This window comes from Nerophis ophidion, linkage group LG10 (assembly GCF_033978795.1).
Source record: "Nerophis ophidion isolate RoL-2023_Sa linkage group LG10, RoL_Noph_v1.0, whole genome shotgun sequence".
Classification (NCBI taxonomy): Eukaryota; Metazoa; Chordata; class Actinopteri; order Syngnathiformes; family Syngnathidae; genus Nerophis; species Nerophis ophidion.
In genome coordinates this window covers 58,823,551-58,849,268 of record NC_084620.1, presented here as the reverse complement: position 1 = coordinate 58,849,268, position 25,718 = coordinate 58,823,551, and the positions used below count along the sequence as shown (strand labels likewise).

Sequence of the window (25,718 nt, the reverse complement as noted above, 5' to 3'; positions counted from 1 at the left end):
TGAGGGTTACAATGTTTAATAACATATGCTGTAAAAAAATAAAACAAATTTCTGCAATAGAAGAAAAGAAATACCTCTTGTGTATGTGAAGTACACCTGCTGATGTGCCAACACCTTGTCTGGCACACCAAAACAAGCACCGGGTGAACTAATACCTTTTTTTCTGGTCCCTGCAGTGCATCAGTGGACTTACAAAAGGAATAAACCAAATATTCTCATGCAAGAGGCCAGAAGTTTGTGTAAATGTTTACAAAAGATTCACGAGGCTGCAGTTGCTCAACCTCCGTGATGTGGACTTGCAAACACTTTATTCCCGCTTCCTTCAAGGGGAACTCACTTCTTTTGGAATGTTGCTTAGCATTCACAATCCTTATGTGAGACAACACATACCTTTTTCCTTTTGTATGCATTCTGAATCGTAAATAAAGGCTGGCAAAAGGCGGCTAACAATGTAGGGACTTTAAAACGCTCTTAAAGGCCTACTGATAGTTTATATATCAATGATGAAATATTAACAATACGGCCTTTTTAGTTGACTTAATTGCAATTTTAAATTTTAGGCCAAACTATCCTGCTGAAACGTCTCGGTATGATGACGTCACGCATTGTAGAGGACATTTTGTCCCGGCACCGTTCCCAGCTATAAGTCGTCTGTTTTCATCGCATAATTCCGCGGTATTCTAGACATCTGTGTTGCTGAATCTTTTGCAATTTGTTCAATGAATAATGGAGACGTCAAAGAAGAAAGCTGTAGGTGGGAAGCGACACAAACACAGCCGCTGTTTCATCGTTTACATTCCCGAAAGATGACGGTGGAGCTTTACTATGGAACAGAGGAATTTTAAATTTCTCGGTACGGGACGGCGTGGCGCAGTGGGAGAGTGGCCGTGCGTAACCCGAGGGTCCCTGGTTCAAATCCCACCTAGTACCAACCTCGTCCCGTCCGTTGTGTCCTGAGCAAGACACTTCACCCTTGCTCTTGATGGGTGCTGGTTGGTCGCCTTGCATGGCAGCTCCCTCCATCAGTGTGTGAATGTGTGTGTGAATGGGTAAATGTGGAAGTAGTGTCAAAGCGCTTTGAGTACCTTGAAGGTAGAAAAGCGCTATACAAGTACAACCCATTTATTTATTTCATTTAGATGTCAAGCGAACACGGTTGGATTGGACCACACACACATAGCGGCATAGCTCGGTTGGTAGAGTGGCCGTGCCAGCAACTTGAGGGTTGCAGGTTCGATTCCCGCTTCCACCATCCTAGTCACTGCCATTGTGTCCTTGGGCAAGGCACTTTACCCACCTGCTCCCAGTGCCACCCACACTGGTTTAAATGTAACTTAGATATTGGGTTTCACTATGTAAAGCGCTTTGAGTCACTAGAGAAAAGCGCTATATAAATATAATTCACTTCACACTTCACAAAGTACAGTGTATTTATTATGCAGCGATCATTTCGAAAGATCGTGTTTCGAAGAGGGTCCCTTGCGAAGGGCAGAGATGGGCATCGCCACCACCCGCCGACTGGTGCGGGGCCGACCTTCAGGTTGTACAGGTACGACCATATAATCTCACTAAAACACTCGTAACACAATAAGCAGATAAGAGATTTTCCAGAATTATCCTAGAAAATGTGTCTAATAACATCTGAATCGCTCCCACTGCAATCGCCTTTTTTTTTTTATTCCTTCACTCTAAATTTCCTCATCACCAAATCTTTCATCCTCGCTCAAATTAATGGAGAAATCGTTGCTTTCTCGGTCCGAATCGCTCTAGCTGCTGGTGGCCATGATTGTAAAGAATGTTCAGATGTGAGGAGCTCCACAACCCGTGACGTCACGCGCACACCGTCTGCTACTTCCGGTACAGGCATGGCTTTTTTATTAGCCACCAAAAGTTGCAAACTTTATCGTGGATGTTCTCTACTAAATCTTTTCAGCAAAAATATGGCAATATGGCGAAAGGATCAAGTATGACCTGCTATTCCCGTTTAAATAAGAACATCTCATTTCAGTAGGCCTTTAAACATCCAAAAACCTGTGTCGTTGTTTTATGTCCACGCTGCAAGTGTGTAAGTAAAGTAGTAACATTCATAACAACATGTCATATTTCATCATTTTCATTATTTCAAACATGCGATCCTTCAACAACAACAAGACTACTAATAATGGCAGACTTGTCCTACTTTGATCCAGAAACTTCTATTTTTGAACCTTAACATAAGGAGGATGATGTACAAGTTTTAGAAGCTGAAGAGATGCAGCTGTAGTCAAACACTAAGCATCATGTAGCAGTATTGCTAAGTGTGAAACAAGATACACAAATCAATCACTTACTGTACAATATCTGCTCTCACTGATGGAATGTTTATATCTCCCGATGTACGTGAAGGATTAACAAAGGGTTAAAAAAAATTGTTGCTGCAAACAAAGGTTGTTTTTGCCATCTCCACGTCTAAGTTGGATGTCAAAGTGTACCAACTTGGGGGTTTATATCCACAACCTTCTACTATCCAGGCGAGGGACATGACTTATCATCTACTATTCACTTTCACCAACTCAGAGGCCATGCAGCAGCTCAATGTGTCAATATAGCAGCATGAGCTAGTTAGCTCCCTGTGATCACGGCGCCGCTAAAAGTAGTTCCTCGGCATTAGCGCGTCTAAAAACAATATCACTAACACGGTGCATTCAGAAAGTCTTCACTCTTTCCACATTTTGTTTACAAAATGGAATACATTCATTTTTGTCCTCAAAATTCTACACACACTAAGTTAAGTTAAAGTAGCAATGATAGTCACACACACACACACACACACACACACACACACACACACACACACACACACTTGGTGTGGTGAAGTGTGTCCTCTGCACCCCCTTGTTCAGCCCACTACCCCATAATGATGATGTGAAAAGGGTTTTTTTTCTAAATGTTTTCAAAAGTAAAAAATCTCATGTACAAAAGTATTCACAGCCTTTGCACAGTACTTAGTTGATGCACCTTTGTGGATCACTACTTAGTTGATGCATTTCTGTGGATCAATACTCAGTTGATGCAGTTTTGTGGATCACTACTTAGTTGATGCACCTTTGTGGATCACTACTTAGTTATTGCATTTTTGTGGATCAATACTTAGTTGATGCATTTTTGTGGATCAATACTTAGTTGATGCACCTTTGTTGATCACTACTTAGTTGATGCTTTTCTGTGGATCAATACTCAGTTGATGGATCTTTGTGGATCACTACTTAGTTTTTGCATCTTTGTGGATCAATACTTAGTTGATGGATCTTTGTGGATCACTACTTAGTTATTGCATTTTTGTTGATCAATACTTAGTTGATGGATCTCTGTGGCTCACTACTTAGTTATTGCATTTTTTGTGGATCACTACTTAGTTGATGGATCTTTGTGGCTCACTACTTAGTTGATGCATTTTTGTTGATCAATACTTAGTTGATGGATCTCTGTGGCTCACTACTTAGTTATTGCATTTTTGTGGATCAATACTTAGTTGATGGATCTCTGTGGCTCACTACTTAGTTATTGCATTTTTGTGTATCAATACTTAGTTGATGCACCTTTGTGGCTCACTACTTAGTTATTGCATTTTTGTTGATCAATACTTAGTTGATGCACCTTTGTGGCTCACAACTTAGTTATTGCATCTTTGTGGATCAATACTTAGTTGATGGATCTTTGTGGCTCACTACTTAGTTGATGCATTTCTGTGGATCAATACTCAGTTGATGGATCTTTGTGGATCACTACTTAGTTTTTGCATCTTTGTGGATCAATACTTAGTTGATGGATCTTTGTGGATCACTACTTAGTTATTGCATTTTTGTGGATCAATACTTAGTTGATGCACCTTTGTGGCTCACTACTTAGTTATTGCATTTTTGTTGATCAATACTTAGTTGATGGATCTTTGTGGCTCACTACTTAGTTATTGCATCTTTGTGGATCAATACTTAGTTGATGCACCTTTGTGGATCACTACTTAGTTGATGCATTTTTTGTGGATCACTACTTAGTTGATGCATCTTTGTGGATCAATACTTAGTTGATGCCTCTTTGTGGATCAATACTTAGTTGATGCACTTTTGTTGATCACTACGTAGCTGATGCATTTTTGTGGATCAATACTTAGTTGATGCATCTTTGTGGATCAATACTTAGTTGATGCCTCTTTGTGGATCGATACTTAGTTGATGCACCTTTGTGGATCAATACTTAGTTGATGCACCTTTGTGGATCTTTACTTAGTTGATGCACCTTTGTGGATCACTACTTACTTGATGCACCTTTGTGGATCAATACTTAGTTGATGCACCTTTGTTGATCACTACTTAGCTGATGCAATTTTGTGGATCACTACTTAGTTGATGCAATTTTGTGGACCACTACTTAGTTGATGCATCTTTGTGGATCAATACTTACTTGATGCACCTTTGTGGATCACTACTTAGTTGATGCACCTTTGTGGATCACTACTTAGTTGATGCATTTTTGTGGATCAATACTTAGTTGATGGATCTTTGTGGCTCACTACTTAGTTATTGCATCTTTGTGGGTCAATAATTAGTTGATGCATCTTTGTGGATCAATACTTAGTTGATGCCTCTTTGTGGATCAATACTTAGTTGATGCATCTTTGTGGATCAATACTTAGTTGATGCACCTTTGTTGATCAATACTTAGTTGATGCATCTTTGTGGATCAATACTTAGTTGATGCACCTTTGTTGATCAATACTTAGTTGATGCACCTTTGTGGATCACCACTTAGTTGATGCACCTTTGTGGATCACTACTTAGTTGATGCACCTTTGTGGATCACTACTTAGTTGATGCACCTTTGTGGATCACTACTTACTTGATGCACCTTTGTTGATCACTACTTAGCTGATGCAATTTTGTGGATCACTACTTAGTGTATGCAATTTTGTGGATCAATACTTAGTTGATGGATCTTTGTGGATCACTACTTAGTTATTGCATCTTTGTGGATCAATACTTAGTTGATGGCTCTTTGTGGCTCACTACTTAGTTATTGCATCTTTGTGGATCAATACTTAGTTGATGCATTTTTGTGGATCAATACTTAGTTGATGCCTCTTTGTGGATCAATACTTAGTTGATGCACCTTTGTTGATCAATACTTAGTTGATGCATCTTTGTGGATCACCACTTAGTTGATGCATCTTTGTGGATCACTACTTAGTAGATAGCACCTTTGTGGATCACTACTTAGTTGATGCAATTTTGTGGATCAATACTTAGTTGATGCGTCTTTGTGGATCAATACTTAGTTAATGCACCTTTGTGGATCAATACTTAGTTGATGCACCTTTTTGGATCACTACTTAGCTGATGCAATTTTGTGGATCACTACTTAGTTGATGCATTTTTGTGGATCACTACTTAGTTATTGCATCTTTGTGGATCAATACTTAGTTGATGCATCTTTGTGGATCAATACTTACTTGATGCCTCTTAGTGGATCAATACTTAGTTGATGCACCTTTGTGGATCACTACTTAGTTGATGCATTTTTTGTGGATCACTACTTAGTTGATGCATTTTTGTGGATCAATACTTAGTTGATGGATCTTTGTGGCTCACTACTTAGTTATTGCATCTTTGTGGATCAATACTTAGTTGATGCATCTTTGTGGATCAATACCTAGTTGATGCCTCTTTGTGGATCAATACTTAGTTGATGCACCTTTGTTGATCACTACTTAGCTGATGCAATTTTGTGGATCAATACTTAGTTGATGGATCTTTATGGATCACTGCTTAGTTATTGCATCTTTGTGGATCACTACTTAGTTGATGCATCTTTGTTGATCAATACTTAGTTGATGCATCTTTGTGGATCAATTCTTAGTTGATGCATCTCTGTGGATCAATACTTAGTTGATGCACCTTTGTGGATCAATACTTAGTTGATGCATCTTTGTGGATCAATACTTACTTGATGCCTCTTAGTGGATCAATACTTAGTTGATGCATCTTTGTGGATCAATACTTACTTGATGCCTCTTAGTGGATCACTACTTAGTTTTTGCATCTTTGTGGATCAATACTTAGTTGATGGATCTTTGTGGATCACTACTTAGTTATTGCATTTTTGTGGATCAATACTTAGTTGATGCACCTTTGTGGCTCACTACTTAGTTATTGCATTTTTGTTGATCAATACTTAGTTGATGGATCTTTGTGGCTCACTACTTAGTTATTGCATCTTTGTGGATCAATACTTAGTTGATGCACCTTTGTGGATCACTACTTAGTTGATGCATTTTTTGTGGATCACTACTTAGTTGATGCATCTTTGTGGATCAATACTTAGTTGATGCCTCTTTGTGGATCAATACTTAGTTGATGCACTTTTGTTGATCACTACGTAGCTGATGCATTTTTGTGGATCAATACTTAGTTGATGCATCTTTGTGGATCAATACTTAGTTGATGCCTCTTTGTGGATCGATACTTAGTTGATGCACCTTTGTGGATCAATACTTAGTTGATGCACCTTTGTGGATCTTTACTTAGTTGATGCACCTTTGTGGATCACTACTTACTTGATGCACCTTTGTGGATCAATACTTAGTTGATGCACCTTTGTTGATCACTACTTAGCTGATGCAATTTTGTGGATCACTACTTAGTTGATGCAATTTTGTGGACCACTACTTAGTTGATGCATCTTTGTGGATCAATACTTACTTGATGCACCTTTGTGGATCACTACTTAGTTGATGCACCTTTGTGGATCACTACTTAGTTGATGCATTTTTGTGGATCAATACTTAGTTGATGGATCTTTGTGGCTCACTACTTAGTTATTGCATCTTTGTGGGTCAATACTTAGTTGATGCATCTTTGTGGATCAATACTTAGTTGATGCCTCTTTGTGGATCAATACTTAGTTTATGCACCTTTGTTGATCAATACTTAGTTGATGCATCTTTGTGGATCAATACTTAGTTGATGCACCTTTGTTGATCAATACTTAGTTGATGCACCTTTGTGGATCACCACTTAGTTGATGCACCTTTGTGGATCACTACTTAGTTGATGCACCTTTGTGGATCACTACTTAGTTGATGCACCTTTGTGGATCACTACTTACTTGATGCACCTTTGTTGATCACTACTTAGCTGATGCAATTTTGTGGATCACTACTTAGTGTATGCAATTTTGTGGATCAATACTTAGTTGATGGATCTTTGTGGATCACTACTTAGTTATTGCATCTTTGTGGATCAATACTTAGTTGATGGCTCTTTGTGGCTCACTACTTAGTTATTGCATCTTTGTGGATCAATACTTAGTTGATGCATTTTTGTGGATCAATACTTAGTTGATGCCTCTTTGTGGATCAATACTTAGTTGATGCACCTTTGTTGATCAATACTTAGTTGATGCATCTTTGTGGATCACCACTTAGTTGATGCATCTTTGTGGATCACTACTTAGTAGATAGCACCTTTGTGGATCACTACTTAGTTGATGCAATTTTGTGGATCAATACTTAGTTGATGCGTCTTTGTGGATCAATACTTAGTTAATGCACCTTTGTGGATCAATACTTAGTTGATGCACCTTTTTGGATCACTACTTAGCTGATGCAATTTTGTGGATCACTACTTAGTTGATGCATTTTTGTGGATCACTACTTAGTTATTGCATCTTTGTGGATCAATACTTAGTTGATGCATCTTTGTGGATCAATACTTACTTGATGCCTCTTAGTGGATCAATACTTAGTTGATGCACCTTTGTGGATCACTACTTAGTTGATGCATTTTTTGTGGATCACTACTTAGTTGATGCATTTTTGTGGATCAATACTTAGTTGATGGATCTTTGTGGCTCACTACTTAGTTATTGCATCTTTGTGGATCAATACTTAGTTGATGCATCTTTGTGGATCAATACCTAGTTGATGCCTCTTTGTGGATCAATACTTAGTTGATGCACCTTTGTTGATCACTACTTAGCTGATGCAATTTTGTGGATCAATACTTAGTTGATGGATCTTTATGGATCACTGCTTAGTTATTGCATCTTTGTGGATCACTACTTAGTTGATGCATCTTTGTTGATCAATACTTAGTTGATGCATCTTTGTGGATCAATTCTTAGTTGATGCATCTCTGTGGATCAATACTTAGTTGATGCACCTTTGTGGATCAATACTTAGTTGATGCATCTTTGTGGATCAATACTTACTTGATGCCTCTTAGTGGATCAATACTTAGTTGATGCATCTTTGTGGATCAATACTTACTTGATGCCTCTTAGTGGATCAATACTTAGTTGATGCACCTTTGTGGATCACTACTTAGTTGATGCATTTTTTGTGGATCACTACTTAGTTGATGCATTTTTGTTGATCAATACTTAGTTGGTGGATCTTTGTGGCTCACTACTTAGTTATTGCATCTTTGTGGATCAATACTTAGTTGATGCATCTTTGTGGATCAATACCTAGTTGATGCCTCTTTGTGGATCAATACTTAGTTGATGCACCTTTGTTGATCACTACTTAGCTGATGCAATTTTGTGGATCACTACTTAGTTGATGCATTTTTGTGGATCAATACTTAGTTGATGGATCTTTATGAATCACTACTTAGTTATTCCATCTTTGTGGATCACTACTTAGTTGATGCATCTTTGTTGATCAATACTTAGTTGATGCATCTTTGTGGATCAATTCTTAGTTGATGCCTCTTTGTGGATCAATACTTAGTTGATGCACCTTTGTTGATCAATACTTAGTTGATGCATCTTTGTGGATCAATACTTAGTTGATGCACCTTTGTTGATCAATACTTAGTTGATGCACCTTTGTTGATCAATACTTAGTTGATGCACCTTTGTGGATCACCACTTAGTTGATGCACCTTTGTGGATCACTACTTAGTTGATGCACCTTTGTGGATCACTACTTAGTTGATGCACCTTTGTGGATCACTACTTAGTTGATGCACCTTTGTGGATCACTACTTACTTGATGCACCTTTGTTGATCACTACTTAGCTGATGCAATTTTGTGGATCACTACTTAGTTGATGCAATTTTGTGGATCAATACTTAGTTAATGGATCTTTGTGGCTCACTACTTAGTTATTGCATCTTTGTGGATCAGTACTTAGTTGATGGATCTTTGTGGCTCACTACTTAGTTATTGCATCTTTGTGGATCAATACTTAGTTGATGCCTCTTTGTGGATCACTACTTAGTTGATGCACCTTTGTTGATCAATACTTAGTTGATGCATCTTTGTGGATCAATACTTAGTTGATGCACCTTTGTTGATCACTACTTAGCTGATGCAATTTTGTGGATCACTACTTAGTTGATGCATTTTTGTTGATCAATACTTAGTTGATGCATTTTTGTGGATCAATACTTAGTTGATGCACCTTTGTGGATCACTACTTAGTTATTGCATCTTTGTGGATCACTACTTAGTTGATGCACCTTTGTGGATCACTACTTAGTTATTGTATCTTTGTGGATCACTACTTAGTTGATGCACCTTTGTGGATCACCACTTAGTTGGTGCACCTTTGTGGATCACTACTTAGTTAATGCAATTTTGTGGATCACCACTTAGTTGATGCACCTTTGTGGATCACTACTTAGTTGATGCACCTTTGGCATCAATTACACCTCAAGTCTTTTTGAACCCGATGCTCCAAGCTTGGCTCACCTATCTTTGTACAGCACCTCTCAAGCTCCATCAGCTTGAATGTCCCTTTCCATTGCTGCATTCACCTTTCCCTCTATCCTGACTAGTCTCCCGGTTTCTGCCACTAAAACCCATCCCCACATCATGATGCTGTTGCCACCAAGTAGGGATGGTTTTGTCCTGGTGATGAGCGGTGCCTGTTTTCATCCAAACATTGGCGCCAAAGACTTCAATCTTTGTCTCGCCAGACCAGAGAATTTAGTTTCTCGTGGTCTGAGAGTCCTTCGGGGCAAACTTTTGACTAAGAAATGTAGCATCCAGGTCCTTCTGGAAGGTTCTCCTCTCTCCTCTGACAGAGTGACTTTGGGGTTCTTGCTCACCTTCCTGACTCTTCTCCCCTGCTTGCTCAGTTGGGACTAGCGGCCAGCTCATGGAAGAGTTGTGCTGGTTCCAAACTTCTTCCGTTTACAAAGGATGGAGGCCACCCTGCTCATTGGGACCTACAAGGGAGCAGATCTTTTTTCTGTGCCGGGAGACAATTGCTCTGACTTCCTCCTTGGTTTGTGCTCGGCCTCCTGCACTGTCAAGTGTGGACCTTCCATACAGACAGGCGTGTGCCCCTCAAATCCTGAAGTTACTACAGCTGGACTCCAATGAAGCTGTAGGAACATTTCTTCTCAGCTCATTTTTGAGCTTCAAAGTTGTTCCACATTGTCATTACGGGGTATTGTGTATAGCATTTTGAGGGCACAAAATGAATGTATTCCATTATGGAATGAGCCTACAATGTGGAAAAACACTTTGGTGAATATTCTCATGTATTGTTGGAGGTTTTTCATATTGTACTCACATTAGCTCCATTGTTAGCTGACTTTTGCTAGCCTTCATTTACCAGTTAGAATGCATGCTGTGTTAGTTAAGGATGATGGATGGAGAAGAGCACAAGTTGAGAACTTTGGACCATGTTGTGTGACACTAATGTCCTACTTTCTATCCATGTTCTGATGGAACTTCATGGAGAGGTATGGCCTCCGCTGGCTGGGATGGTGTGTCGCTTTCTGCCCTTCTTCTCCTGAGTGGTGAGACACACAATCATCACAAAATAGGCCATCTTCTGATTTTATATATATATATATATATATATATATATATATATATATATATATATATATATATATATATATATATATATATAAATATATATATATATATATATACACACATACATACATACATACAGGACTGTCTCAGAAAATTAGAATATTGTGATAAAGTCCTTTATTTTCTGTAATGCAACTAAAAACATGAAAATGTCATACATTCTGGATTAATTACACATCAACTGAAATATTGCAAGCCTTTTACTATTTTAATATTGCTGATTATGGCATACAGCTGAAGAAAACTCAAAAATCCTATCTCAAAAAATTAAAATATTTCCTCAGACCAATATATATATATATATACATATATATATATATATATATATATATATACATATATATATATATATATATATATATATACATATATATATATATATATATATATATACATATATGTATATATACATACATATACATATATATATATATATATATATATATATGTATATATACATACATATACATATATATATACATATATATATATATATATACATATACATATATATATACATATACATATATATATATGTATATATATAATAGACGGCGTGGCGCAGTGGGAGAGTGGCCGTGCGCAACCCGAGGGTCCCTGGTTCAATCCCCACCTAGTACCAACCTCGTCACGTCCGTTGTGTCCTGAGCAAGACACTTCACCCTTGCTCCTGATGGGTGCTGGTTGGCGCCTTGCATGGCAGCTCCCTCCATCAGTGTGTGAATGTGTGTTTGTGAATGGGTGAATGTGGAAGTAGTGTCAAAGCGCTTTGAGTACCTTGAAGGTAGAAAAGCGCTATACAAGTACAACCCATATATTATATGATATAAATATACCGGTATATATGAATATACATGTCTACAGTATATGTACTGTGTACATATACTGTATATATATTTATGCGGTGTATATATATACAATATTGTATACCGTATAAATATATATAAGATATATATATATATTAAGATAGAGAATATATACACATATAAATATATATTTATATGTATACACATATATACTGTGTACATATAAACAGTATATAAATATATAAAGTGCATGATGCATTGAGAGAGAAATGATATAAGTTTATCCATCCATCCATTTTCTACCGCTTAGTCCCTTTTGGGGTGGGGGGGGCGCTGGCGCCTATCTCAGCTACAATCGGGCGGAAGGCGGATGTACACCCTGGACAAGTTGCCACATCAAATATATATTGTGTAAATGAGAAAAGTGTTTTGATGTTCCCAAGAGTAAATAAATGTATAGTTGAATGATGCACTCTTGGACTCACTCACTCACCTTCTGTGCACAAACATGGCCATGGCAGTCACAGCAATGGTGGACACTGCAAGGCAGCTGATGACTGCTATTGTGATGATGCTGCTGCTCACTGCTCCTGCCGGGACGACAGTATGGACTTAGAGTCTTACACTTACACTTAGACTTACACTTAGACTTACACTTAGCTGCTCACTGCTCCTGCCGGGAGGACAGCATGGACTTACACTTACACTTAGACTTAGACTTACACTTAGACTTACACTTAGCTGCTCACTGGTCCTGCCGGGAGGACAGCATGGACTTAGAGTCTTACACTTAGACTTAGACTTAGACTTACACTTACACTTAGACTTACACTTAGCTGCTCACTGCTCCTGCCGGGAGGACAGCATGGACTTAGAGTCTTACACTTAGACTTAGACTTACACTTAGCTGCTCACTGCTCCTGCCGGGAGGACAGCATGGACTTACACTTACACTTAGACTTAGACTTACACTTAGACTTAGCTGCTCACTGCTCCTGCCGGGAGGATAGCATGGACTTACACTTACACTTAGACTTAGACTTACACTTAGACTTACACTTAGCTGCTCACTGGTCCTGCCGGGAGGACAGCATGGACTTAGAGTCTTACACTTAGACTTACACTTAGCTGCTCACTGGTCCTGCCGGGAGGACAGCATGGACTTACACTTACACTTAGACTTTGACTTAGACTTACACTTAGACTTACACTTAGCTGCTCACTGGTCCTGCCAGGAGGACAGCATGGACTTACACTTACACTTAGACTTAGACTTACACTTAGCTGCTCACTGGTCCTGCCGGGAGGACAGCATGGACTTAGAGTCTTACACTTTCACTTAGACTTTGACTTACACTTAGCTGCCAACTGGTCCTGCCGGGAGGACAGCATGGACTTACACTTACACTTAGACTTAGACTTACACTTAGACTTACACTTAGCTGCTCACTGGTCCTGCCGGGAGGACAACATGGACTTAGTCTTACACTTTCACTTAGACTTTGACTTAGACTTAGCTGCCAACTGGTCCTGCCGGGAGGACAGCATGGACTTACACTTACACTTAGACTTACACTTAGCTGCTCACTGGTCCTGCCAGGATGACAGCATGGACTTACACTTAGACTTACACTTAGACTTACACTTAGACTTAGACTTACACTTAGACTTAGACTTACACTTAGCTGCTCACTGGTCCTGCCGGGAGGACTGCATGGACTTACACTTACACTTAGACTTACACTTAGACTTAGACTTACACTTACACTTAGCTGCTTACTGGTCCTGCCGGGAGGACAGCATGGACTTAGAGTCTTACACTTTCACTTAGACTTTGACTTACACTTAGCTGCCAAATGGTCCTGCCAGGAGGACAGCTTAGACTTACACTTACACTTAGACTTAGCTGCTCACTGGTCCTGCCGGGATGACAGCATGGACTTACACTTACACTTACACTTACACTTAGACTTACACTTAGACTTACACTTAGCTGCTCACTGGTCCTGCCAGGATGACAGCATGGACTTAGACTTAGACTTACACTTACACTTAGACTTAGACTTAGACTTAGCTGCTCACTGCTCCTGCCGGGAGGACAGCATGGACTTAGACTTAGACTTACACTTACACTTAGACTTAGACTTAGACTTAGCTGCTCACTGCTCCTGCCGGGAGGACAGCATGGACACAACAGTGCCAACATTTGCCTGATCAGGAATATGTACAACCCAGTTGTCACGTCTTCAGCCAGAACTTCCCGTGGAAACGCTGGCAATCACAACCAGCTCACAGAGGTTCCTACACAACCTGCTCACATAGGTTCCTACACAACCTGCTCACAGAGGTTCCTACACGACCTGCTCACATAGGTTCCTACACAACCTGCTCACATAGGTTCCTACACGACCTGCTCACATAGGTTCCTACACGACCTGCTCACATAGGTTCCTACACGACCTGCTCACATAGGTTCCTACACGACCTGCTCACAGAGGTTCCTACACGACCTGCTCACATAGGTTCCTACACGACCTGCTCACAGAGGTTCCTACACGACCTGCTCACATAGGTTCCTACACGACCTGCTCACATAGGTTCCTACACAACCTACTCACAGAGGTTCCTACACAACCTGCTCACATAGGTTCCTACACAACCTGCTCACAGAGGTTCCTACACGACCTGCTCACATAGGTTCCTACACAACCTGCTCACATAGGTTCCTACACGACCTGCTCACATAGGTTCCTACACGACCTGCTCACATAGGTTCCTACACGACCTGCTCACATAGGTTCCTACACGACCTGCTCACATAGGTTCCTACACGACCTGCTCACAGAGGTTCCTACACGACCTGCTCACATAGGTTCCTACACGACCTGCTCACAGAGGTTCCTACACGACCTGCTCACATAGGTTCCTACACGACCTGCTCACATAGGTTCCTACACAACCTACTCACAGAGGTTCCTACACAACCTGCTCACAGAGGTTCCTACACAACCTACTCACATAGGTTCCTACACAACCTGCTCACAGAGGTTCCTACACAACCTACTCACATAGGTTCCTACACAACCTGCTCACAGAGGTTCCTACACGACCTGCTCACATAGGTTCCTACACGACCTGCTCACATAGGTTCCTACACAACCTACTCACAGAGGTTCCTACACAACCTACTCACATAGGTTCCTACACAACCTGCTCACAGAGGTTCCTACACAACCTACTCACATAGGTTCCTACACAACCTGCTCACAGAGGTTCCTACACGACCTGCTCACAGAGGTTCCTACACGACCTGCTCACATAGGTTCCTACACAACCTACTCACATAGGTTCCTACACAACCTGCTCACAGAGGTTCCTACACGACCTGCTCACATAGGTTCCTACACGACCTGCTCACAGAGGTTCCTACACGACCTGCTCACATAGGTTCCTACACGACCTGCTCACATAGGTTCCTACACAACCTACTCACAGAGGTTCCTACACAACCTGCTCACAGAGGTTCCTACACAACCTACTCACATAGGTTCCTACACAACCTGCTCACAGAGGTTCCTACACAACCTACTCACATAGGTTCCTACACAACCTGCTCACAGAGGTTCCTACACGACCTGCTCACATAGGTTCCTACACGACCTGCTCACATAGGTTCCTACACAACCTACTCACAGAGGTTCCTACACAACCTACTCACATAGGTTCCTACACAACCTGCTCACAGAGGTTCCTACACAACCTGCTCACATAGGTTCCTACACAACCTGCTCACAGAGGTTCCTACACGACCTGCTCACAGAGGTTCCTACACGACCTGCTCACATAGGTTCCTACACAACCTACTCACATAGGTTCCTACACAACCTGCTCACAGAGGTTCCTACACGACCTGCTCACATAGGTTCCTACACGACCTGCTCACATAGGTTCCTACACGACCTGCTCACATAGGTTCCTACACGACCTGCTCACATAGGTTCCTACACGACCTGCTCACATAGGTTCCTACACGACCTGCTCACATAGGTTCCTACACGACCTGCTCACATAGGTTCCTACACGACCTGCTCACATAGGTTCCTACACGACCTGCTCACATAGGTTCCTACACGACCTGCTCACATAGGTTCCTACACGACCTGCTCACATAGGTTCCTACACGACCTGCTCACATAGGTTCCTACACGACCTGCTCACATAGGTTCCTACACGACCTGCTCACATAGGTTCCTACACAACCTGCTCACATAGGTTCCTACACGACCTGCTCACATAGGTTCCTACACGACCTGCTCACATAGGTTCCTACACGACCTGCTCACATAGGTTCCTACACGACCTGCTCACATAGGTTCCTACACGACCTGCTCACATAGGTTCCTACACAACCTGCTCACATAGGTTCCTACACAACCTGCTCACAGAGGTTCCTACACGACCTGCTCACATAGGTTCCTACACGACCTGCTCACATATGTTCCTACACGACCTGCTCACATAGGTTCCTACACGACCTGCTCACAGAGGTTCCTACACGACCTGCTCACAGAGGTTCCTACACAACCTGCTCACATAGGTTCCTACACGACCTGCTCACAGAGGTTCCTACACGACCTGCTCACAGAGGTTCCTACACGACCTGCTCACAGAGGTTCCTACACAACCTGCTCACATAGGTTCCTACACGACCTGCTCACATATGTTCCTACACGACCTGCTCACATAGGTTCCTACACGACCTGCTCACAGAGGTTCCTACACGACCTGCTCACAGAGGTTCCTACACAACCTGCTCACAGAGGTTCCTACACGACCTGCTCACATAGGTTCCTACACGACCTGCTCACATAGGTTCCTACCTGCTGAGTGGGAAGATGTGGCGTTGTCTTTTACGCTGGCCGCTGTGTCGCCTGCACACAGTCACACAAAGTGCATGTTTGGAAAACACTCCATTTTCACACATGAACATTTTACTTTGACATCCTGCACTGATACTTTGTAGGAAGGTGTTACATTCACAGTGGACATACTGACACCAATATAAGACGCTTTCTTCTTCTACTTCACAGCAAACATACTGACACAAATATAAGAAACTCTACTTTTACTTCACAGTAAACATACTGACATAAATATAAGACGCTCTCTACTACTACTTCACAGTAAACATACCGACACAAATATAAGACACTACTTCTACTTCACAGTAAACATAATGACATAAATATAAGACACTCTCTGTTTCTACTTCACAGTAAACATACTGACACAAATATAAGACACTCTGTTTCTACTTCACAGTAAACAATGACACAAATATAAGACACTTTCTCTTTCTACTTCGCAGCAAACATACTGACACAAATATAAGACACTCTACTTCTACATTCACAACAAACATACTGACACAAATATAAGACACTCTACTTATACTTTCACAACAAACATACTGACACAAATATAAGACACTCTCTGTTTCTACTTCACAGTAAACAATGACACAAGTATAAGACACTTTCTCTTTCTACTTCACAGCAAATATACTGACACAAATATAAGACACTCTACTTCTACTTTCACAACAAACATATTGACACCAATATAAGACACTTTCTTCTTCTACTTCACAGCAAACATACTGACACCAATATAAGACGCTTTCTTCTTCTACTTCACAGCAAACATACTGACACAAATATAAGAAACTCTACTTTTACTTCACAGTAAACATACTGACATAAATATAAGACGCTCTCTACTACTACTTCACAGTAAACAATGACACAAATATAAGACACTCTACTTCTACTTCACAGTAAACATAATGACATAAATATAAGACACTCTCTGTTACTACTTCACAATGACACAAATATAAGACACTTTCTGTTTCTACTTCACAGCAAATATACTGACACAAATATAAGACACTCTACTTCTACTTTCACAGCAAACATACTGACACAAATATAAGACACTCTACTTCTACTTTCACAACAAACATACTGACACAAATAGACACTCTACTTCTACTTTCACAACAAACATACTAACACAAATATAAGACACTCTCTGTTTCTACTTCACAGTAAACAATGACACAAATATAAGACACTTTCTGTTTCTACTTCACAGCAAACATACTGACACAAATATAAGACACTCTACTTCTACTTTCACAGCAAACATACTGACACAAATATAAGACACTCTACTTCTACTTTCACAACAAACATACTGACACAAATAGAACCTTTACTTCTACTTTCACAACAAACATACTGACACAAATATAAGACACTCTCTGTTTCTACTTCACAGTAAACAATGACACAAATATAAGACACTTTCTGTTTCTACTTCACAGCAAATATACTGACACAAATATAAGACACTCTACTTCTACTTTCACAGCAAACATACTGACACAAATATAAGACACTCTACTTCTACTTTCACAACAAACATACTGACACAAATATAAGACGCTTTTTCTTCTACTTCACAGCAAACATACTGACATAAATATAAGAAACTCTTTTACTTCACAGTAAATATACTGACATAAATATAAGACGCTCTCTACTACTACTTCACAGTAAACATGACATAAATATAAGACACTCCCTGTTACTACTTCACAGTAAACATACTGACACAAATATAAGACGCTCTCTACTACTACTTCACAGTAAACATACTGACACAAATATAAGACACTCTACTTTTACTTCACAGTAAACATAATGACATAAATATAAGACACTGTTACTACTTCACAGTAAACATACTGACACAAATATAAGACACTCTCTGTTTCTACTTCACAGTAAACAATGACACAAATATAAGACACTTTCTGTTTCTACTTCACAGCAAATATACTGACACAAATATAAGACACTCTACTTCTACTTTCAAAACAAACATACTGACACAAATATAAGACACTCTACTTCTACTTTCACAACAAACATACTGACACAAATATAAGACACTCTACTTCTACTTTCACAACAAACATACTGACACAAATATAAGACACTCTACTTCTACTTTCACAGTAGACATACAGACACAAATATAAGACGCTCTACTTCTAGGTCATGGTCTAGAGGTTAATATGGTGGCAAACTCTGAACTCAACCATACATCATGAAGAGGGCCCAGGGGCCGGACATCAAAAAGTGGATGTTTGATCAGAAAGTGCGTCCGCAGGTTCAATTCTTTTGAGACTGTGTTGACTTCGTTACAAAGTCCACTTTCACTCTGCACTGTCAACACATTCTCTATTCCGCGCTCGCTACTCTTTTCCAGCGTGTGCAGCTGGACAGATAGTTAACAGCATGAAGAAATGGAAGTTTAATTTACATTTTTTCCAAAGTCGATGGTGTCTTCTTCTACTCACCCCACTGCCGCCTGGCCGTCGCCCCCTGCGGGGGTGGCAGGAGTACTACCACCCCGGTTTGAAACCCTGCTTTGAATGGTTTCATCAAAACTATTTAGGTGATGCTCGGCAAGCCAAATGAAGAGCTTTGGTGGACCGAATGTGGCCTGCGGGCCGCCAGTTGACTGTTATAATAAGGGCCGTCTTATATTTGTGTCAGTGGGGTCATAAATGAGCATTGGAAGCCAAAATGTCGTAATAAACAGGTCGGTCACCAGGGATTCTCCAACTGTGGTGGTACTAAATCATTTTTGGTTCTTAAAAAAGATATTTTGGTTTTCAATGAGAAAAAAATAAGTTCTCCACAGGCATACATCCATCCATCCATCTTCTTCCGCTTATCCGAGGTCGGGTCGCGGGGGCAACAACCTAAGCAGTGAAGCCCAGACTTCCCTCTCCCCAGCCACTTCGTCTAGCTCTTCCCCGGGGATCCCGAGGCGTTCCCAGGCCAGCCGGGAGACATAGTCTTCCCAACGTGTCCTGGGTCTTCCCCGTGGCCTCCTACCGGTTGGACGTGCCCTAAACACCTCCCTAGGGAGGCGTTCGGGTGGCATCCTGACCAGATGCCCGAACCACCTCATCTGGCTCCTCTCCATGTGGAGGAGCAGCGGCTTTACTTTGAGTTCCTCCCGGATGGCAGAGCTTCTCACCCTATCTCTAAGGGAGAGACCCAAACTCATTTGGGCCGCTTGTACCCGTGATCTTATCCTTTCGGTCATGACCCAAAGCTCATGACCATAGGTGAGGATGGGAACGTAGATCGACCGGTAAATTGAGAGCTTTGCCTTCCGGCTCAGCTCCTTCTTCACCACAACGGATCGATACAGCGTCCGCATTACTGAATTTAGTGTTCAAAGTCGAGACTATTTCTTGCTTGGCGTAACGATATTTTCGTCTCAAGAGGTGACGTTTTTGTCACGTGCTTCACATTCGACTAATTGGGGTGCAGCGCAGATCCAAGATGGCGGTCTCAACAACGTCTAGCGACGAAGAGGAAAATACTCTAAAACACCTTAAAAAGTTAGAAAAAAGAACAACAAAATGTGCTCCATGCATGTTACGTCTGTTAGGAATGAAGAGGTGAATGATTTCACTATCAGAAGCTGGGATACTCACAGGAATTGTTTCAAACGGGGGCTTTGCCGTGATGGCAAGTCTCACAAAGCAACTGAGATATTCAATCAATCAATCAATGTTTATTTATATAGCCCCAAATCCCAAATGTCTCAAAGGACTGCACAAATCATTATGACTACAACATCCTCGGAAGAACCCACAAAAGGGCAAGGAAAACTCACACCCAGTGGGCAGGGAGAATTCACATCCAGTGGAACGCCAGTGACAATGCTGACTATGAGAAACCTTGGAAAGGACCTCAGATGTGGGCTACTCCCCCTCTCTAGGGGACCGAAAGCAATGGATGTGGAGCGGGTCTAACATGATACTGTGAAAGTTCAATCCATAGTGGCTCCAACACAGCCGCGAGAGTTCAGTTTAAAGCGGATCCAAGACAGCAGCGAGAGTCCCGTCCACAGGAAATCATCCCAAGGGGAGGTGGATCAGCAGCGTAGAGATCAATCAATCAATCAATCAATCAATGTTTATTTATATAGCCCCAAATCACAAATCATTATGACTACAACATCCTCGGAAGAACCCACAAAAGGGCAAGGAAAACTCACACCCAGTGGGCAGGGAGAATTCACATCCAATGGGACGCCAGTGACAATGCTGACTATGAGAAACCTTGGAGAGGACCTCAGATGTGGGCAACCCCCCCCCTCTTGGGGACCGAAAGCAATGGATGTCGAGCGGGTCTAACATGATACTGTGAAAGTTCAATCCATAGTGGCTCCAACACAGCCGCGAGAGTTCAGTTCAAAGCGGATCCAAGACAGCAGCGAGAGGCCCGTCCACAGGAAACCATCCCAAGCGGAGGCGGATCAGCAGCGTAGAGATGTTCCCAATCGATACAGGCGAGCGGTCCATCCTGGGTCTCGACTCTGGACAGCCAGTACTTCATCCATGGTCATCGGACCGGACCCCCTCCACAAGGGAGGGGGAGACATAGGAGAAAGAAAAGAAGCGGCAGATCAACTGGTCTAAAAAGGAGGTCTATTTAAAGGCTAGAGTATACAGATGAGTTTTAATGTGAGACCATCTCGAACTGTTACCGGGAGGGCATTCCAGAGTACTGGAGCCCGAAATGTTGTATCGATTTAAAGATATTCTGATGACGCTGAGCTTCACCCGACTTGTGACCGGCGCTTCATTGACAAGAAGCGTTTGGATTCTGCTGAAAATCTGGCCAAACGGCTGGAAGTGGATCAAGATGAGTTTGTGGCGTCTGACAACGCTTCAGGCTCGACGGGTGACATTCCAAAGAAAAAACTAAGATGGAAGACGGGCCTGCCTCTCGCTTCTGTGCTTCCTGCCAGGTGTGTCATTTGCAAGGAAACGGACAAGAGAGTCCCTGCGGGAGGCGACCGGCAGAAGGAGCATCTTTCACAGGCACACACGCTTTCAGCAGGTAAAACACACACACGCATTTAAAACATTTATCCATCCATTTCCTACCGCTTATTCCTTTCAGGGTGGCGGGGGGCGCTGGAGCCTATTTCAGCTACAATCGGGCGGCAGGCGGGGTACACCCTGGACAAGTCACCACCTCATCGCAGGGCCAACACAGATAGTCAGACAACATTCACACACTAGGGACCATTTAGTGTTGCCAATCAACCTATCCCCAGGTGCATGTCTTTGGGGGTGGGAGGGGCATATCCCCAGGTGCATAAGTTTGAAAGTGGGAGGGGCCTATCCCCAGGTGCATGTCTTTGGAGGTGGGAGGGGCCTATCCCCAGGTGCATGTCTTTGGAGGTGCGAGGGACCTATCCCCAGGTGCATGTCTTTGAAAGTGGGAGGGGCCTATCCCCAGGTGCATGTCTTTGGAGGTGGGAGGGGCCTATCCCCAGGTGCATGTCTTTGGAGGTGGGAGGGGCCTATCCCCAGGTGCATGTCTTTGGAGGTGGGAGGGGCCTATCCCCAGGTGCATGTCTTTGGAGGTGGGAGGGGCCTATCCCCAGGTGCATGTCTTTGGAGGTGGGAGGGGCCTATCCCCAGGTGCATGTCTTTGGAGGTGGGAGGGACCTATCCCCAGGTGCATGTCTTTGGAGGTGGGAGGCACCTATCCCCAGGTGCATGTCTTTGGAGGTGGGAGGGGCCTATCCCCAGGTGCATGTCTTTGGAAGTGGGAGGGGCCTATCCCCAGGTGCATGTCTTTGGAGGTGGGAGGGGCCTATCCCCAGGTGCATGTCTTTGGAGGAGGGAGGGGCCTATCCTCAGGTGCATGTCTTTGGAGGTGGGAGGAAGCGGGAGTACCTGTAGGGAACCCACGCAGTCACGGGGAGAACATGCAAACTCCACACAGAAAGATCCCGAGCCTGGGATTGAACCCAGGACTACTCAGGACCTTCGTATTGTGAGGCAGACGCACTAACCCCCCTTCTACCGTGCTACCCATTTAATCATCTCTTATTTTTAGGCCAGTTCCAGACTACACATGCAGCTTCATGACAAAGTCTGATGTAGTAGTTACTGGAACTGCAGATGGAGAAATGTGAGTTATTAAAAGGCATTATCAATTATATACACACTATACAGGTGCTGGTCATATTATTAGAATATCATGAAAAAGTGGGTTTATTTCATTAATTCCATTTAAAAAGTCAAACTTGTAGAATGTATACATTCATTCCAAACAGACTGATACATTTCAAGTGTTTTTTTGCCAAAAAGGAGATGATTATAGCTGACAACCAATGAAAACCCTCAATTCAACATCTCAGAAAATTAGAATATGCTGAAAAGGTCAGATATTGAAGACACCTGGTGCCACACTCTAATTAGCTAACTAACTCAAAACACCTGGAAAAGCCTTTAAATGGTCTCTCGTTTTGATTCTGTATGACACACAATCATGGGGAAGACTGCTGACTGGACAACTGTCCAAAAGATGACCATTGATACTTTAAAGAAGGAGTGCAAGACACAAAAGGTCATTGCCAAAGAGGTTGGATGTTCCCAGAGCTCTGTGTCCAAGCACATTAATAGAGAGGCAAGGGAAGACAAAGATGTGGTAGAAAAAAGTGTACAAGTAAGAAGGATAACCGCGCCCTGGAGAGGATTGTCAAACAAAACTGATTCAAAAATGTGTCCACAAAGAGTGGACTGCAGCTGGAGTCAGTGCTTCAAGAACCACCACGCACCGACGTATGCAAGATATGGGCTTCAGCTGTCGCATTCCTTGTGTAAAGCCACTCTTGAATATGAGACAACGTCAAAAGCGTCTCGCCTGGGCTCAAGACAAAAAGGACTGGACTGCTGCTGAGTGGTCCAAAAATATGTTTTCAGATTAAAGTAAATGTTGTATCTCCTTTGGAAATCAAGGTCCCAGAGTGTGGAGGAAGACAGGAGAGGCACAGAATCCACGTGGCCTGAAGTCCAGTGTCAAATTTCCACAATGGGTAATGGTCTGGGGAGCCATGTCATCTGCTGGTGTTGGTCCACTGTGTTTCCTGAGGTCTAGGGTCAATGCAGCAGTCTACCAGGAAGTTTTACAACACTTTATGCTGCCTGCCGCGGACCAATTTTATGGAGGTGAAGATTTCATTTTCCAACATGACTTGGCACCTGCACACAGTGCCAAATCTACCAGTACCTGGTTTAAGGACCATGGTATCCCTGTTCTTGATTGGCCTGCAAACTCACCTGACCTTAACCCCATAGAAAAGTATTGTGAAGGGGAAGATGCCAGATGCCAGACCCAACAATGCTGAAGAGCTGAAGGCCACTATTAAAGCAAGCTGGGCTCTCATAACACCTGAGGAGTGCAACAGACTGGTTGACTTTATGCCACAATTCAGGCAAAAGGAGCTGCAACTAAGTATTGATTGCCGTACATGCTGAAACTTTCCATCTTCATACTGTTCAGTTGGCCCACATTTCTAAAAAAATATTTTTTGGTACTAGTCGTAACTAATATTCTAATTTTCTGAGATACTGAATTTGGGATTTTCAGTAATTGTCAGTACTAATCATCCAAATTTAAAGAAATAAACATTTCAAATATATCACTATGTGTGTAATGAATTGATATAATATTTAAGTTTCATCTTCTGAATGAAATTACTGAAATAAATCAACTTTTTCATGATATTCTAATAATATGAACAGCACCTGTAAATTACATTTCATAATGCAGCTGAGATAGGCTCCAGCACCCCACGCGGTAGAAAATGGATGGAAGGATTATTGATGCAGTGTCAATAATTATGAAATGAATATAGAATAAATAAAAGTTTAACTTTTTGAATGGACTTTTCCATGATATTACATTTGTTTTAGAAGCACTTGTAAAGGCTGTTTGTATGTAGCTACAATCTTCACCGCATACCTTTTGGCACATATTTAAATCTGTGTGTGTGTTTCTTTTCAGAAGTCAACCAACCTTTGTTGCCCGCTACAACATATTCTGCGAGAGGATCATCCGCCAACGGATAATTGTTCATCAGGAGGTGCTGAGAATGAAGCAACTACGACGAATGTTTTTAAATACGGTGCAGAAACATGAAGATTGTGATGCTTCAAACTTCAGGTAACAACAGAAGCTTTTTTTTGGCAGCGATGTAAAACACTTTTATGATGGAAAATATCAAAATAATAATAAATAATTAAAAAAAAGGCTTTGATAGTATATTTCAACTACTAATACTTGTGAATATATCTTTATTTACACCTTCGTGCTCCTCTTTCCCTGTCTTCTTATGTTGCAGGCAGGATCAATGAAAGAGGAGGCTGACTCTGTTTCAAGCGCAACGTCTGCCAACTGGTTTTTGTGGAGACTTTGTCTGCAGATAAGCTGATCGACAGGCTACCTCATCCATCAGGTACAGACACAACTGAGTCAACTGAAGTAAGCCAAGGTGAAAGTGACACTGAACACACGGCAAGAAATACAGCCGGTCCGCAAACTACTGAGAACGCGAGGACATTTTATAGTGCAGCGCTGATATTGAAGCAGCTGCTACAGTGGGGCTAAAAAGTATTTAGTCAGCCACAGACTGTGCAAGTTCTCTCGCTTAAAATGATGACAGAGGTCTGTCATTTTCATCATAGGTACACTTCAACTGTGAGAGACATGCTTTACAGTAGGTCTGGTGTTCTTGGGATGCAACTCAGTATTCTTCTTCCTCCAAACACGACCAGTTGAGTTTATACCAAAAAGTTCTATTTTGGTTTCATCTGACCATCCTCAGCTGTATCATCCATGTATCCGTTTTGGTATAAACTCAACTCCTCGTGTTTGGAGGAAGAAGAATACTGAGTTGCATCCCAAGAACACCATACCTACTGTGAAGCATGGGGGTGGAAACATCATGTTTTGGGGCTGTTTTTCTGCTAAGTGGACAGGACGACTGATCCGTGTTAAGGAAAGAATGAATGGGGCCATGTATCGTGAGATTTTGAGCCAAAACCTCCTTCCATCAGTGAGAGCTTTGAATGCTTGACCAAA

At 41.8% G+C, this 25,718-nt stretch overlaps 1 protein-coding gene and 1 long non-coding RNA gene across 6 annotated transcripts in view; one reads left to right on the top strand and one right to left on the bottom strand.

Annotated features, from left to right (window-relative positions):
• The window catches only part of il15ra (interleukin 15 receptor subunit alpha), a 41,581-nt gene continuing 15,863 nt past the window's right edge, over positions 1–25,718 (bottom strand). For 2 of the 4 annotated variants that reach the window (XM_061914234.1, XM_061914237.1), the window contains 3 exons: positions 16,560–16,610; positions 12,173–12,269; positions 1–10,784 (listed from right to left, as the gene is read on the bottom strand). In XM_061914234.1, coding sequence (XP_061770218.1) covers positions 10,703–10,784; positions 12,173–12,269; positions 16,560–16,610 — 230 coding nt within the window. In that variant the 3' untranslated portion in view covers positions 1–10,702. The remainder of the gene's footprint in view (positions 10,785–12,172; positions 12,270–16,559; positions 16,611–25,718) is intronic. The other 2 variants (XM_061914235.1, XM_061914236.1) reach the window with 2 other exon arrangements.
• On the top strand, positions 9,460–25,447 carry LOC133561066 (uncharacterized). Of its 2 annotated transcripts, none has more exons than XR_009808564.1 (3): positions 9,460–10,791; positions 24,642–24,800; positions 24,979–25,447. It is a non-coding gene; the product is annotated as an uncharacterized LOC133561066 (long non-coding RNA). The 2 variants fall into 2 exon arrangements; XR_009808565.1 differs by lacking the exon at positions 9,460–10,791 and adding an exon at positions 17,366–21,677.